Source organism: Danaus plexippus, chromosome 19 (assembly GCF_018135715.1).
Source record: "Danaus plexippus chromosome 19, MEX_DaPlex, whole genome shotgun sequence".
NCBI classification, from domain to species: domain Eukaryota; kingdom Metazoa; phylum Arthropoda; class Insecta; order Lepidoptera; family Nymphalidae; genus Danaus; species Danaus plexippus.
The window spans coordinates 4,089,710-4,106,698 of record NC_083549.1 but is presented as its reverse complement, the minus strand read 5'-3'; the positions used below and the strand labels follow the sequence as shown (position 1 = coordinate 4,106,698).

General features: G+C 30.1%; 2 protein-coding genes across 2 annotated transcripts in view; one reads left to right on the top strand and one right to left on the bottom strand.

The window, feature by feature from the left end:
* The window catches only part of LOC116768096 (serine/arginine repetitive matrix protein 2), a 94,135-nt gene extending 80,033 nt beyond the window's left edge, over positions 1-14,102 (bottom strand). Inside the window, exons 1-2 of the mRNA XM_061523432.1 lie at positions 13,401-14,102; positions 12,293-12,428 (exon numbers count right to left, since the gene is read on the bottom strand). Of these exons, the coding sequence (XP_061379416.1) occupies positions 12,293-12,428; positions 13,401-13,789 (525 nt within the window). The 5' untranslated portion in view covers positions 13,790-14,102. The remainder of the gene's footprint in view (positions 1-12,292; positions 12,429-13,400) is intronic.
* On the top strand, positions 662-3,639 carry LOC116768097 (uncharacterized). Its single transcript, XM_032658735.2, has 3 exons — positions 662-1,373; positions 1,460-1,672; positions 1,762-3,639. The coding sequence occupies exons 1-3, from the start codon at positions 670-672 to the stop codon at positions 3,227-3,229; spliced, it is 2,385 nt and encodes a 794-aa protein (XP_032514626.2). The 5' UTR covers positions 662-669; the 3' UTR covers positions 3,230-3,639.
* Positions 14,103-16,989: the final 2,887 nt, after the last annotated feature.

The following is a 16,989-nucleotide window of genomic DNA, read 5'->3' as shown; positions in this document are numbered from 1 at the left end:
TTCCTGTAAATATTTTTTTCATCCGTTAATCCTGAAGTTCCTGATCAGTGTAACTATTTCAATCATCATCTGTTCTTAATAAATACGATTTTTTTTACTAATTCAATGTTCTCAAGCTCGTAAACATCACGTTTAGTAATTCCGTTACTTACGTATATACCAGGCACATAAAAGATTGTTAAAATTGGTTACATTGCGAAGCAATACAAGAATAAGTCATAAAAATGTTACTTGTCTATTTGTACATCATAAAAATCATTTTTAGTCAAATACTTACCCACATATAAAATACGTAGGAATGGAGTATATCAGTAAAACACTTGTATCTTTTACCATCCGTAACTTCACAACATCAAAACAGACTACAATAACAAGACAAGAGAAAACTTGAACGATATTTTCACGAATGCCTGGCCACATCTCTGCGTGTGTATAAATTTATGCGGAATTCATTTTCATTACCAGTCTATTTTCTATCGAGTGAGAAGTGACGGTGTCTTTTGGTTTAAAGTACTATAGAGTTTAATGCATGTTCAAAATGAAACGGGTGAGTGGAAGTGGTTTTTAAGAAAAATAAAAGGGATTTTTATATTATTATGTAAGTAAAGATTTATAGTAAAATTACAAATCTTCTTGTTTCAGATATTTTTCAATATATTGCTGTTTCATATGACCTTAATGATTGACAGCCAAAAGTATACACAAAATGAAAATCTATTTTCAACCCAGTTTCAAACTCCAAGTTCCGTTCATTCACCAGATCGTACCATTTATTTACCAGCGGATTCTGAAACATCTCTTCCATATTATTCAATTAACAATATGAATAAAATCAATTATCAATTTCTCCCTTCAAGTCAATCAATAGTACCATCTCATTTTCCAACTCCAATTTCTATAATTCTATCCTCAACCCTAAGACCTAATTCGGATGATAATGTTTTTGAGGATGGTGAACAAGAGCATATACATAATCACAACTCGAAGCCAAGTTACACATCAAGAGATCAGGTCAATCGTACATTTACCAATAAGGATAGAAAAACATTTGAAAGGATAGATAATTTACCAAGTTTAAGACTGTATAATACACAACGTCAAAATGAGAAAGGACGACCCAACCAAGTTGTAATAGGTAATAAGCAATCATCGAGTAATTTTCCGGCAACTCAAAAACCAGCTGCTCGTCGAATGATACTGACAAGTGAAATTCAAAAGGCTGATCCAGGACTTGACGAAACAAAAGCTGGTTCGACTCAAAACGCCCAATACATTCAAGCACCAGGCCATATCGCACGAACAACAACAGAATCAGCTATACCAATAATACGCTTATCTAATGAAATGGATTTAGATGGCAGCTTTAGTTACGAGTGAGCATTTTAAAATATAAAGAAATTAATATGTTCATTTAATAGTTTAAATTACTAGAGTTTTTAAAGTACCAATGATGTTTTAGAGCATTAGGAGCTGATCAGACCCATTACGTGCAACATAGTCGCATGGAAAATATGGGTACTGACAAAGAAGAGCAGGTCGTAGAGGGATCTTACTCCTACATCGGGGATGATGGACGTACATATACTGTACATTATATCGCCGACTCTAATGGTTACCGAGCTTCTGGTGACCATCTACCGTCACCACCCCCAGTTCCCGAAATAATACAAAGGTATTTTTCAATTCTGCTGTATTTTACCAATATAGATGTTTTTATTGTAATATTGAAATTTGGATTTTATATAAAATATTTTTTTACAGGGCAATTCAATATAATTTAGCAGAAGAAGCTAGAAAACCTCCACATTTAAGAAATTTATGGGAAAATGAAGGAAGTAGTGATGAAAGTAAAGAAGAAAGCAAACAAAACTTCCTCAGTATACCTTCACAACGAAGTTTGTTTACTGGAAAAACTCCTGAAGCATTTTCCTTTTCAGATAGTTCCAATCCACAAAGCAATCAAATTACATCACGTTCGAATTTTAATATTCAGACTAAACCTAAAAATGAAAATATTCTTCATAATCAATTGAAATTAAATACACCAATCACTCCTCAAATTACTTTTCTGGCATCTCAAGGTGCACATAGCCCACTGTCACAACAACAAACCCAGGCAACAATGCAGAAAGCAAGTAATTCAGATAAATTGCCTCAGTTGATAAACTACGAAGCTGATAAAAAACTTGAACATGAAGGAAATAAGCAACTATGGAGGTGGCAGTATGGTTATAACGCCAATGAAAACCCTAATAAAAATTCAATATCTAGATCATTTACCGAGGGGGACGATGTCATTATAAATTTCAGCGATATGACACCAGAGCAGTACACTCGAATGATGCAGACTCAAATATTAACTCAGACAGATGCAAATTCTAACAATATTGAAAACGACAATGCAAAACATTACCCCCCATCTAATTTCGATTCGAACTTGGAAAATAATTTAAATGAACCTAATACATTTTCACAGATATATAATATAAAACCAGAAACTGGCGTAAATAATAACGACAAAAGAGAAGAAACGCGTTCATCAACACCAACGTATGAAACATTATATTCAACAGCATTATATAGACAAGAATCTAATAAATATAATATTAACCAAAATGCAAATCTTCATACAAATATACCAGATGCAAAAACGGAATACCAACATACAAAATCAGATGTATTTGAAAATCATGATTTTTCTCCAGAAAATCAGTTAGTAACTCAATCCTATAATTCTGAAAACCCTCCATTTGAACCCGTGAAAATAAGTAAAAGTAATGAGAATTCAACGGTGTATAAACAATTTGAACAAAAATATAAAGTTCAAGCTTTAAACAACGAGGAGCCTTCTCAAGATCACCATAAACATATGTCTACACCTTCATCAAGTTTATATACAAATATTTACGTTACACCTTACAATTACTATCAATATACAGAACAGAACAGCCAAAAACCAAGTTTAAATGAAAATAAACCAGAAACATTCACACAACAATCGACTACCACAGAATCATCGGTAGAGCAAATGTTACAAGAAAATATTTTCCTAAGGAATTTATTTAAAACACCCAATACAATAAATACATCAACAACAGAACTTCCTCGGAACGATGATAGCAATATATATAAATTTTATAATCCAGAACCCTTTAATAAACCAAATAATGCAATCGAAAATAAGCAAATCTTCCCGATAAAACAAAAACGACGAAAGATAAATCTTTAAATCTTAATGAGGTTTTTAACTATGTAATGGCAAAAAATTATTTCGAATCAGCTAAAACAAAGCCTAAAAGTAAATCAACACATTTCATACAATACAACAATAACTTAAGCAAAAAAGAGAATCCTGTATTGTATATACCAACAGTAAAAGAAATAGATAAAAATGAAGACGAAAGTTTTCAAGATGAAAACAAAAATCATTCAAATCTAAATCAACAACAACAGCAAGAATTACATGGTTTAATTAAAAAATATAAAGTCCTTCAACGTCAGAAGAATGTGAGCTCAAAGAGCCAAATTATGTACGAACCCCAACTCCACATAAAGACCTTCCACTCCCCAGGTCTACCACCGCTAGGACGAGCGGGACCATCTATGAAAACTTACTTCCCACCAACTTTACAGCGATAAATTTACTGTGATCCATTAAAAATGTATATAACGATTATGTTTGCATTTATTAGGTTAAAAAATTTACTGATGTAAAATATATATATTTTAAAACAAACTGTATAAATCTTGACTGTCATTCCACCGAACACTTAGAATTGATGGCGAATGTGGTGAAAATACTATACTCGTAACAGCCTTACCTTAAAGACCTCCCAAATAAACAATACATATAATAATTTTTCAGTAATGGTATGTAAACTATCTCTGTATGAAAATATGGATTGTGAAAAAGGTTTGTATTGTAAATATTCAGAATTATAACTTACATCATCAGCTTACATCTGGGATTTTGACTAATACCGAATCGCATTAACTAAGTTAAAATTAACCTATAACTAACAATTATTAAATATTAATTACAGTTGGTACACTTTGAAATCATTTAAATTATTATCCGTTGAAGGATCAACCCTAGACCGGATAAGACTGTCTGACATTCCAGGAAATGGGGGTTTTGTGAAAAGATACCGGAACTTAAATAAAATCTTTGAAGCGATCATTGTTAACGAAATCCAATTATTTTTTCATTTTCAAATAGTGTTGACGGAAAAGTAAAAAGCTAGTGTTTTTAACATTCATGTGAGTACAATGAATTATTATTAGAAATTGTATACTGATGCTCTAATTCTCTTCTTCTTACACGGGAAAGTCACTAATAAGATAAGATCCCTCGCGTGTCGGATGCAAGATCTCGCTATTTATACTGAAAGCGTGACAAGAAAAATCTGTGAGTCGCTTCAGTTATTTTGTCTAAGCACTTATTACTTCCTTTTTAAATATATTTACTATACAGATATCATTATTAAATTCATCTCCAATACAATTACGTCATTATTGCTAGCATTGCTTGTTTTCATGTTTTATTTCAATTGAAATTTTCTAAAACTTTAAGATTAGATTTATTCATAGACTGCGTCAACCGAGTCATACTGAATGGAATGAAATACAAATGGGAAATCTAGGCAATTTATATTTTACCATCTGAAATTTCATAGATATTTCTTCAATTCTATACAATTTTTATAGGATTCTAATAATGTAAAGCATATTCAAATGTTCACAATCCCCACTGTGATTGCGACGCGACGCCAGACGATCCTAAACAAATCTTGTTGGTACATTATCATTGCCTCTAATCATGACCCTGTCTAATATAACAGAATACATATTTATCGTTCATTGTATATATGTATATTATATAGACATACAAAGTGACGTACCAACAAAACATTCAGAAGTTGAATAAAATAAAAGCCAATGTAACAACAGGACGACCACAAATCAGATTTAGTCGATAGCAAATATTCTAACATTTTTCATACTTCGAAAACGAATTCACAACAAAGGGCAAACCTCAAAGTGAGTTATACTCTGTCGCTTTGTGATAAACAAGTTCGTGGCAATCGATTCCCACTGAATACAAACCACATTGAAAACAACATCAAAGTAAAAACACAAATACAAGGAGAAAATATGTAAATTTTAATGCAACTGATGTTAACATCAAAGTCAATGCACGGCTGCCGACTGATTTTCGCTTTGCTCTTTTATTTTCCCTATCCCCAGTGTTTGAGGGACATCCCTTATAATATTACCATTGCAGACTGTACTCAATTTCAGTTTAAACTAACTGAGATTGATATATGTACAATATTTCATAAAAATAATTTGCTTCCTTAGTACTTACTACGTTATTAATTTTCACATTTACTACGTATAAAATTATCGAAAACGTATGTATATTTTTAATATATTAAGTTCTACGTACCAATTATTTTAAAATATCATCTCAAATAATTACCAAGAAACTTTAATTCATATTGAAATAACGGATTAGAATTGAAACAAAACATAAATACTTAGTCAGTAAATGGCGTAATATATGTAGTTCTATTATTTAATACCATAATAATAAATTAAATATCATTTAACATTATGCCGGTCCTTACCATTTATAGGACGATAATGACTCATAAAGAAAATAGCGAAACTTTAGCAATTTACTGCTAAATAACAAATATAATGAAAGTAACGAACACAAAAATCCGAAATTACTAGTATACAACATCTGATATGAGTATTTTAAATACATTTTAATAAATTAAATATTTTTAATATTTCCTTTATTTAATATTCAATCTTACGCAAAGAGGTGCGTTTAATAAAAGAGTCGTCGGAGGAACTTAGCCTTAAAAACTCATTACAAGATAAATCGTCACTTAACACTTCCATCATCCTAATCCTTCCAATTGCTACTTTACTTGCTTACACTCAATTTATTTAAGTTTAACAAAGTTACAGTGTAATAAAGTTTTAGTGTCTATTTTATACAAAAGTATAAAATGTACTACATACTTAATGTTCTAAATATTATATATATAGTGAACAATTATAAAATTAAAATTATTCTTAGTACAACGAAATAACTTGTCTTACGAACAAAACACTCAGTGTGAATTACAAAAACATTCTATAAAAGATTTCGTGACATTCGCCCCTTAACATTTGTCTTACAGAGATTTACTGGAACGGTCTGAAACTTTACCAATATCGAGGAGAACAATTTACACGCATTTAATGTATTGGACATGAACTTGTAGGCTACCTGCCTTACAACAAACAATACAATTTTGGGACTAAATATATAGAGAAAAACTTATTAGTATTACGTATTAGCGATGGACCCGGCACCCGCACGGTGAATCCATTGAATGCTAAGAGGTTTCGTCTCATAATTATTTATTAATGCACATATATAATTAATGACAAATATATAATGAAATATTTTATTTGCAACCGATTAATGTATTTATTACGTTTTTTTTTTTTTTAATATTTCCTACTGCTATACATCTAGGATTCCTGTGACTGTTTAACATTTTTATGATCACTTATTTAGCGAGTTTTTTTTTATTAATAAATTATAACGGTTCGGACAAAACGTGACATAAAAGGCCGTTAAAAAATCCAATATGCAAAACTAAAAGCAGCGTTCTTTTTTAGGGAATCCCAAATTATATATTTTATTTTACCTGTATATGGAAAAATAAGATCTTTGTCATGTTTCCTAAAAAAATATTATTATAAAAAAGGGAAAACTTTTTAAAGTTACATTATAATTTAAAGGCTTGCAGAAAATTTATTTATTAATTAATGCATTTAATAATAATTTATTTGACAAGATGTGTATCTTATTAAATATATTAAAATATTTACTTTATTAAGTGAACATAAAATCCCGCATACAGTACTTCAAAACAAACATACTCGGTTTTTTAACATTTCAATTTTGTAGCGTTTAACATTTAATTTGAATTAATAGTTAAATGAATATTTTTACTTCAAATCCAATTTCTTTACGTTATAACCTCCTCGCAATCCCGAATATTAAATATTTGATATACATAATAAAATTAATTTATATGTCCTTCTTTATTGTTGTGTCTAATAAAGTGTTTAATAAAACATGTCGGGTTTTGAAAGTTTTCGTGTATATTATTTCCTGTTATCTTTGATTTATAAATTACAATTCAACAACACCGTACACTTAATCTTAATTACTTTTGTTATAAATAACTTAAAAATAACTTAGATAACATAAAAAATTGAAAACTGCTTACTAAAAAAAACTTGAACGTAATTAATTGGCTCTCAAAATGATGGGTACTACACAAAGAAACGGAGAAAATCTCACTAAATTATAACCTTATATCCGGTGTGAAATCGAAGTTATTGATGTTTTTTTTTATTATGAATATTTTAATAAATCTATCTAACACTAACCCACTCCGGCAGATTCGACTGCTGACTCCGATATTAATTAAATTAATTAATTTTTAAATATCATGACAATTCGGAATGTTCTTTTATCTAACACACAATAACACACATACATTCCCATAAAAACTCTTAGTTATATTTATATTTATTACCAGTTGTTTAATTTAATTTATACTGATATTAAATACAGGTGTAGTCAAAATATTGCCGTGAATGAATAGCTACGTTGGGGGGACTCGGGACGAATGTCATCACAGCGATTAATTAGTGGAAAATGAACATCACACCGTTCGACATTTTCAATTACAGCTATCCGAAACACAACCCGATTATAGAGAGGCCGAAGGGAATAGACGGGCTTAATGCACGCGTAATAAAGTTAAAAACTACAAGTGTTCATACGAAATATAATATCACAGTGCGTCATTGACAGATTTGTTCTATAATGCCTGTATCCAAACTATGAATGGCTTCCGTATTGCACTCACTATATCACTGATAATTAACAATGTATTTTTTCCTATACATGCACATGCAAATCACATTGCTGTTCAATAGAAAATTTATGAAATTTCATACATTAAAGAAATTTTTATATATATTTGAAAATAACGTCTATCTAAATTGATCTGATATTAACGTATGGCTTTGTTACAACGTATTTATGTTCATATGATTCACTTAACGCAATCCCTTTGCCTACTCCGAAATTAGTGTTATTTGATGAAAAGTATTTTTACACTTTCCATAAACGTCTCTTGTTGTGAGAAAAAAAAACTTTTCATAAAAAGCAAACGACGTAGACAAGTTTTCTCATAACGGAAGTGGTGAGTTAAGCAGTCTGGGGATTTTTCTTTACACAAAGACGAAATGTTGCCCGTGAAAGGGAATTATGTGGACCAATAGTCCATATTACCTCATATTTCGTATGTTTAGACGAACTTTTTCTTATATTGTAATTTCTTATAATTCCTATTTCATCAACCAAGGCATAGACAAAGGATATTGATATACTTCATTTACACAAAACCAAAAATAGGGATACTCTTACTCTTATAAAAGCCAAAACAACACAAAAAGACAGAAACTCACTGTTTAACAATAAACTACCCTGTCGTAAAATATATTAATTTCTTTTTAAAATACAGATTAAAATCTCGCATACGCCTTGATCTTGCACCGGCTTCGTTGTCTGTGGCCTTCCTTTATTCCTGTCTTAATAACTTTTAAGCTAACCATTTTTAACATCACAAAACTTATAATTTTATCTACTTAAAATTAAAAAAAAACAGTATTTAAGAAATGTATAGGTAGTTGTTAAAGTTAACGCAGGTATTCGTTTATTTTTATTGTTTTTTAACAGGTTTATTAATGTTTGTTAAAAAATATTCACTCACTCACTCACTCCCTCAAACTCACAAAGCCTTTTCTCGCCCTTTACATGTAATGAAATTCTTATAGGTCCAGTAACTCGAAGATATGTATAAACATAAAACCTTTACATATTTAAAAGATAAAAGTTATAGGTACTTTAAATTAGGAATCGTATAACTTAATTATATATTTTTTTCAAAATAATAAAACTAAAGGAATTCACTCTTGGTATTCAGCGTCCTATATTCTTAATTCTAATTTTCATCGTTTACACAGACACGAACAGTTTCAACTTTTTTATTCATATTATTATTTACTAGTATCGTTTTAAAAATATTATTAAAAAAATATGACGTAATGGTTACATTACAAATTCGTAAAGATTAAAGAGCACTGTTTGAATAGTCACGATAAACGTATATCATTTCAATTTTAATTAATAAAAATGAAAAGGCTAATACAAAACAGTACGATTTTATATCTACATATGTTTATGCACAATAGGTGGATGTACCTATGGAAGAACTCCGCAACGTAGTTTTGCCACACAATAATACAGTCTGGTGGACGCAACTGGTTCAGATAAATCCAGTGAGAGACTGGAGACAATTTCATTATTAAACCGATATTCCACAAGTGCTCAAAACGTATTCACAAAGCAAAAACCTAATCACCAGTAGTAAATTTATTCATTCGCATATCTTAGGAAATGAGATTATAAACGATTTTTAATAACAGATTAACTAAACGTATTTTGATGATCAAGTAGAGAGTAATTTAAGTATTTTATATTGAAGTTAAAACATATTAATAAAAAGAAAATTTATTTTAAATATAAATTAATTGATACTTGCTCATAAATAATACAAATTGATTGAGAAACAAGATTAATATTCTTAATTTTATAATGGGATGTGACCCAATTGTTATTTTGTAAGCATCGGAGCGCACAATCATGTTTCTTGTATATTATAACGGAGATCGTTGACCGACACTTAAAGCATTCATTAGTAACAGTACTTTTGATTAAACATAATTTTATTCCTGAACCCAGAATCATAATTCCGCATCACATTTAAAAAATGTATCGTGTTAAAGTTACATCGAAGCATAGATCTTTTGTGAAGAGTGTAAAATAATCTTAAAGATTTTTTGCTAAGAAATAAAAAGACATTATCTTTGTTACTTCATATGAATTCCCCATAAGTCAACTTGACTAGTTTGATTAGGGCGCGTCTGGCGTACACAAGTATGTTGATGAGGCAATCGAGATCTGAGGATAACGTGATTTATATTGGCTATAAGGGTAAGAGAGTGGCTAATATAACAGTCATTTACACCCAAAAATCTCTTCTTACTTATTTGTAATTACTGCTTAATTGTGTCTCGCACGAATAGTATATAAGTATATTTAGAAATTGATGATATATTAGGAAAAAAATTGAGCTTGAATAATATTAACAAAAAAAAACACAATTAAGATAATACTAGTCGACAAAAAATATATACGAGACCTGTAAAGTTAGTTACAAAATACAAATATGTAAGTTAATGTTATTATTTTTGTAATATATATGTTTTGTTTGCGAATCCTTAATCACCCTGTCAAGTAAGCCGGATGCTATAATTGATTGGACACTTGATATTAATGGTCAATCCCTGGAAACGCGTGGTTATAGTTTATGTGACATATTGCAATACTTCCTTCTTAATGTGATAAGACAAAATTATACAGAAGGCTGTCTAGTCTTTTGTAGAATGCTGCTAGATACACCTTTAAATTTAAAAAATATTAATATTATTGATTTATGAATTATTGGATATGACTACGCCTTACACTAATGAAGTATGAATAGTAAATCAATAGAACTTTCCATTCTTGGTGATCATTAACAACTACACTCACGGAAACACACTTTTTTACATGTTAAAAACTTTGCATTTAAGACCATGTTTATTTATATTTTTTTAAAACAGGCATATCTTTTATTGACTCCAAGAATATACAGCAAAAATTAAAAATACTTTTAGTAAAACTGATTGTAGATAGAACAAAATAAATTATTTTTACTATAAGTGCCATCTAACAGCATATTCTAAAAGTTTTAGGGTAGATGGCGCCTTCAACACTACTTGGGAAATAAACATGGTCACTAGCGTTTGTCACAAACTTCGGTAGATGGCGCTGTTAAGAATTCACATATATTTATTCTTTTTTCAGTTTTCTTGCAGGGCAATGTCTCGGTTACGGCATCAAATCAAATACATATAATTTTTAAACCGATGCTGCAGTAAGATAATATAAATGCATGTGATATCGCGTTATTTGTAATATTTATTATTAAATGAAAGTCCTTTTTGATATTAACTTTATTAGGTATCAAAATAAAAAAACTTATAATGTTAAAATGGAACCCTTTAAATAATAGAGGTTCTAATAAAATATGAAAGCTGGAAAATTAATTTTTTGGGCAAAACATGCTTACCAAGAATATTCTACTCTCTTGATATTAAGAAATAAAGTTTGTCTTCTAAATTATATAAAACTTTATTTAAAATATCTCATAGAAAAACTTTCCACATACAATTTAAACGTTTTGCAGAATGATTTAAATATTAATTTTATTCAATAACATTTTTTAACATCTAAATTTAAAATATAATTTTTCGTGTTCATATTCTTCAGCAATTTAAAAAAATTATATAAGACATGAGTATGAAATATCAAAACATTCAAAATGACTTACGGAAATCTCAAGGCGAGGAGACTATAAAAAAGGGCTCTTTGTGAGTGTGATGGCTCATCTAGATAAGTGGGTAACGCTTTCACAGTGAACGCATCCTTATAGGACGCCAACACTTCGTAACATCACAAGAGATTTGTAGGGAGGGCAATTTTCAGAATGTGTTATAACATATATACATACAATTTAGGCGTAAACGTTAGCTGTATAGTATGGTAGGTATATGATAACCATTACCCGCTATCATTGAGGAAACCAAAACAATATCGGTGGAATTAATGTCTGTCTACGCGTCTGTGTGTTCCATTTTTAAAAATGGGCAACATGTTTTATAGATCTTTTCACTACTATCATGTAGAATGCTTTACAAGCAATTGTGTCTTTGTTTTATTTCAATTATTCTTAAAGTTTAAAGAATAAGTTACTGCAATTTGAAAGATACTCGAACGATATTGTACAGTTAGTTAAATATCTATACATAATATATGAAATGTATTTCATAGGTTTGTAGCTAAAAATTTAAATTCATATTCATATTTTAATAACATTTTTCAACAGCATTTGTATTTTAAAATTAATTCTTAATTCTTTATTATTATAGCTACGTTCCTTTAACATAACAATTGAAAACCAGCGCAAGTTGTCATTAAAAAAAATTCAAAGACATTAAAGTACTATGATAAGTTTTAAAATATATAATACGTATATGTCACCTGTGATCCGGTGCTGAAGTCGTCAGCGGGCTGCTCCCTCGCGAATCTCTCAAATTTAAAGCTATTGGAGCGATAGAGCTCGTTGTCGTCTCGGGATCGTCGACCGCGACAAAAACGACGAGTTATTGAAGTGTGTCTGGAAATTATAAAAAATATACACTTATAAACTTATACTATAATAGTTATTGTACAACATAAAAATACTTTTTGAAGGGTTTTATCTTTTTTTTTCATATTTATATTAAAATAAAGGCCTTGTCAAAGTTTGTTAAAACGATAAATTGCATACATTCGTTTACACACTAACTTTGATCACGTCGTTACTCGTGTCACGTGTGTAAGAGAAATAACGAGTTATATTAAACACATACATAATAAAATGTGATCATTATTTTGTAATAAGTACTATATTCAAGATATTTTTTTTTTTTTTACATTTTTATTTATCGTAAAATTTTATACCTTTATAAGGCTCTGATATACTTAATATCTTATAGGAATCAACAAATCTCTAGAAGAAGTTTCACACTAGGTTATTATTATTAAATTCATACTAGTAATATTATTATTGAAATATATCATTGGTTCGTATGTTATCTCAATAGATCCCATTATCCCATACAGAAATTATTATGCAAACTAACAACGGTTACAATTAATTTCTTTGTCACGTAACGAATCGTTTAGGAATCAAATTCTTGTAAAATTAATAACAAATTGTTAATTACCAACAAGTAACACAAATAATTAGTACAGCTTTTTTTTATTTACAGTTGCTATAAAAATATTTTAATATTTTTGCATAACTGTTAAAAAAGTTTTTTTTATAAAACATATTAGCAAAAAGAATAATAAATTTAGATGATTTCCAGTGATAATTGGAAATCAAATTTACTAGACTGTGTTCATACGATAATTGCATTTTATATGAGTAATCACGTCATGCAATCCACCTTGATCAAATAATCAAATATTTACGCTTATCAGTACTAAATTATGGATAATAATGATATTACATAAAATTAAGTGTTCCGTACACGTTGAATAAGCAACGTTCAAAAAGAAATTAAAAAAATAAAAATATCAGTATATTCAAATTTCAATTCACCTGGAGTCACTAGAGTGTAATGGCCATTGGATGCCAAATATTTTCAATTTAGCCGGAGGTCGGCGTTTTTGTTCGGTACGAGCGTTCTCCTCTACAGGCGGAGTGTGATGCCTGCCACCTGATGAAGCCCTGGTACCACTTCTACGGCGCCTCCGACGTCTCCTCTCTACTAGTATGAAGTTATCTCCGTTACGAATGATATAGGACGAACGGAGTGTTGACTTCTCTTCCCCTTGTCTCTGCCTTATCAAATCAGCTGTTCGCAATGTGTGGATATTTTGATACTCAGCCTCCGGCGGGGCTGATGACGTCACTTCCCTGCTAGTCCCACTTCCATCCCTTTTCTTTCGGGAGGAATGGAGACCGACTCGACGCCAAACCTTTTCCATGAATCTGTATTTCCTGTCATCCCATTATATTTTTTCTACGACTGATATCTCGCTCGACACAAAGCAATACACAATTACACCAACATTGATGTTATAAATTAACAAACACTATTAGTAACTGGAACAAAATTCGCCTAGTATATTATCATTCGTTGTTCAAATTCAGTGACCAGTGCTATAAATCACTCTAAACATCACCCACTCACTGTCATTGTTCACCAGATAAACGTCCTAACTGGATTCCCTGTGGACGTCGGTGGTGAGATCGTCGAAACAACACATTACAGGCAACTCACAGAAATCAGGGCGATAAATAATCCCCTTTATTAAGACGTACTAGGTTAGTGGAATGAGGGGAAAGAATAACTTGTTTTTTGACATCACATTTGGTAAGGTCCCAGCCCTATAGACAGGGTGCGGGTGTCCGTTTTACGCATGCGCATTCCCCCTCGCATACAGCCCTCGCCCGACCAAAGTTTCAAAATGGCGGACCTCAGATCCCCCTTCCCGTTATTGAATATCTAATTTTATCCGTGCATTTGATGTAGATTGTAGCTATACACCAAATCAGTTGCGCTAACCCAACTACTTATATTATAGTGAACTCTTTCCACCGGTTTATAGGTTAATGCTATTCATTCCCTCGGGAACTGTCGGCGACGTTTCTATTGTACAATACCTTTTCTCCTGTTGCACAGTCTCCATCGAGCACTAAAGCTCTAATCACATTGACTTTAATACATAAAAATCACTGAGTTAGCTAGTTGCATTCATTTTTATAATAATTAATTATACAACAACATTTTATTTTAATTTATTGCTGTTTTACATTAAATATTACTTTAATGGTGACAGATATTTTTTACAATACCTGATATAATCGAAATTATACTAAAATTTTAATTTCAAACTATAATATGTCTTTTAAAATTGCAGGTACCTACGAATGATTCGACAGTTAGATTTGAAACGGTGCAATGCCCTCGGAATCAAATTTTAGGATTAAAAAAGCAATGTAATGAAAGCCTAACTACCACCCACTGCTATGAGCTACACCCCTTGCATCCCGTTCCAAACACCCCTGCTTACTCTTCAGACACCAAACACCGCGTTCTCTACTAGAACTATCCTATAATTTTTGCAGACCGACATATACATCAAACTAGTTGTATGTAGTTATTTCATTTTAATTCAATTAAGTTTATTTAAACCTAGCCCTGACTTATATTTTCCTTTTCATAGACAACGCTAAACAAAAATAAATGATCGTGTACTATATGAAATTGAATAAAAAAAATATCTATATAATAATATAGTTGTTCGTAAACTAAGTAGGTACTAATGAAATTATATTTCGAACTTCATATGAATTGATTTGTTAATCAAGCAATTGTTTTCAGCGTGATTGTCGAGTATTTCGGTAATACAATAAACTGGAAATATTTGTATTTTATCTGATGTAACTATATGCAAAAAGTACCAAAGTAATCTAAATCAAATGTGAAATTTTATATCTAAGTAGGTAGCTGGCCAAAATATATTTGTTTCATTAATATCTGAAGTGGAGGCGGTGCAAAAGTTACAGCCGAAAAATTAAATGGTACCTATGTTGTGTAAAAACGTATAGCAACTTAACTACTAAGTTACTAATACAAGAATTAAGGCCTATTATCTAATTAACAGTGCGCTGATAGCGATTAATTCAACATACACGCAATTACGTGACTACTTATATTGAATACTTTTTAGAGAAAATTTAAATGACATACCCACATATTTATTCAATAGTTAGTTTAAACTTCATTATATACTTTTCTTTAAAATATTAATATATGTTTTGTATTAAATAAATAAAAACAATGGAAATCTTTGAGCTATTACGTAATAATTATTCGGATGAAATATTTCAGACAAGAGAGTGGGTACATCCAATCGTCTTCTTGGCGAAGTACTTATTAATCAAAAATTTGTTATATTCTCTAAGCCTGCGGTAGCTACTGAAGGCATTTTACTGAAGAATTTTTAATAATCTACATTTAGTCTAAAATGTAACAAAAACTTTTTACGGCGTTTATAAACAAAAAATTCACATTGTCAATTAAAATTTAATATAGTCATATTTATGCTTATTATAATAAAATATTGAACAAAACTATATTTATTAAATACTTTAGCTATATATTACACTCTGGATAACAACAGGCGGTCATTGACGTAAAGTTTGCATAACAAATGTAAACCTGGAAATCAATATTTTTAACTGCATCGCTCTCAGCATTGCTAATTGACAGGTGAAGAGTACAAAAATTTGTTTTACTCTGCCTTACAATGGAAGTTAGTGCCATATATATATAGATCTTTGTAACTAACTCTAAATTACAAAGTACTTACTAGAAATTATGAAAAATATCTTGAGTATGATTTATCCTTTAGGTTTAATTAAATTTATTAACCATTGAGTCGTCACAAACTTAAAAACTTAAACTCAATTAAGTAAATTTTATTTATATTTTTATTTACCTTTTCAACTAGATATTTCACTTAAGGTTTATCATTACATAATATAAAGTAAAATTAGCAACGGTTGACTATAATACAAATCAAAACGTTTTTAAATCAAGTATATGGTCGAATGTGTTGGCTCAATAGTATCTTCCTATTTGTTGTATTTAAAGAACACGAGAAATTATATTATATCTTGAATGTAAGATATGATACAATGAAAAAAATCACTATAACTGTCAAATAAATTCATTGTTCAAGTTACTTATGTTATATATTTTGAAAGAATAAACACTTCTGTTACACGTTTTTCATTTACCTTCATTGAAACTTCGATTCCAGTAAGACGTGTTTCATGGGATGCTATATCAGCTGATAGCAAACTAAAAAAAATTTGTATTGAGGCCAAAGAAAGTTGGGTTAAATAGCTTTGAAGTTTACTCCATGTATATAACCTTACAAAAAAACTAGTAGCAATTAAATTTGACTGTTGTACCTAGTAGTTTAAGCCATCAAGTGCCTCCTGTAAATAATATTGAGGAGGTGATCGGTTGCTTACATTTAAATATTTATTATTTTAAGTACATTTATTACTTAACAAATACTTTTTTAAAATCCATAAAATTTTGCCGCCAAATTATATGTTGTATGTTGCATTACAGCCGACTTCGTAGTATTGATAAAGTGAAAGGCGATCA

Bases quoted from the DNA above. Each gene is read 5' to 3' on its own strand.
- LOC116768097 (XM_032658735.2), top strand. From the start codon at position 670: ATGACCTTAATGATTGACAGCCAAAAGTATACACAAAATGAAAATCTA. The intron at 1,374-1,459 runs GTGAGCATTTTA...ATGATGTTTTAG, and splicing joins GATGGCAGCTTTAGTTACGA to AGCATTAGGAGCTGATCAGA. The intron at 1,673-1,761 runs GTATTTTTCAAT...ATTTTTTTACAG, and splicing joins GTTCCCGAAATAATACAAAG to GGCAATTCAATATAATTTAG.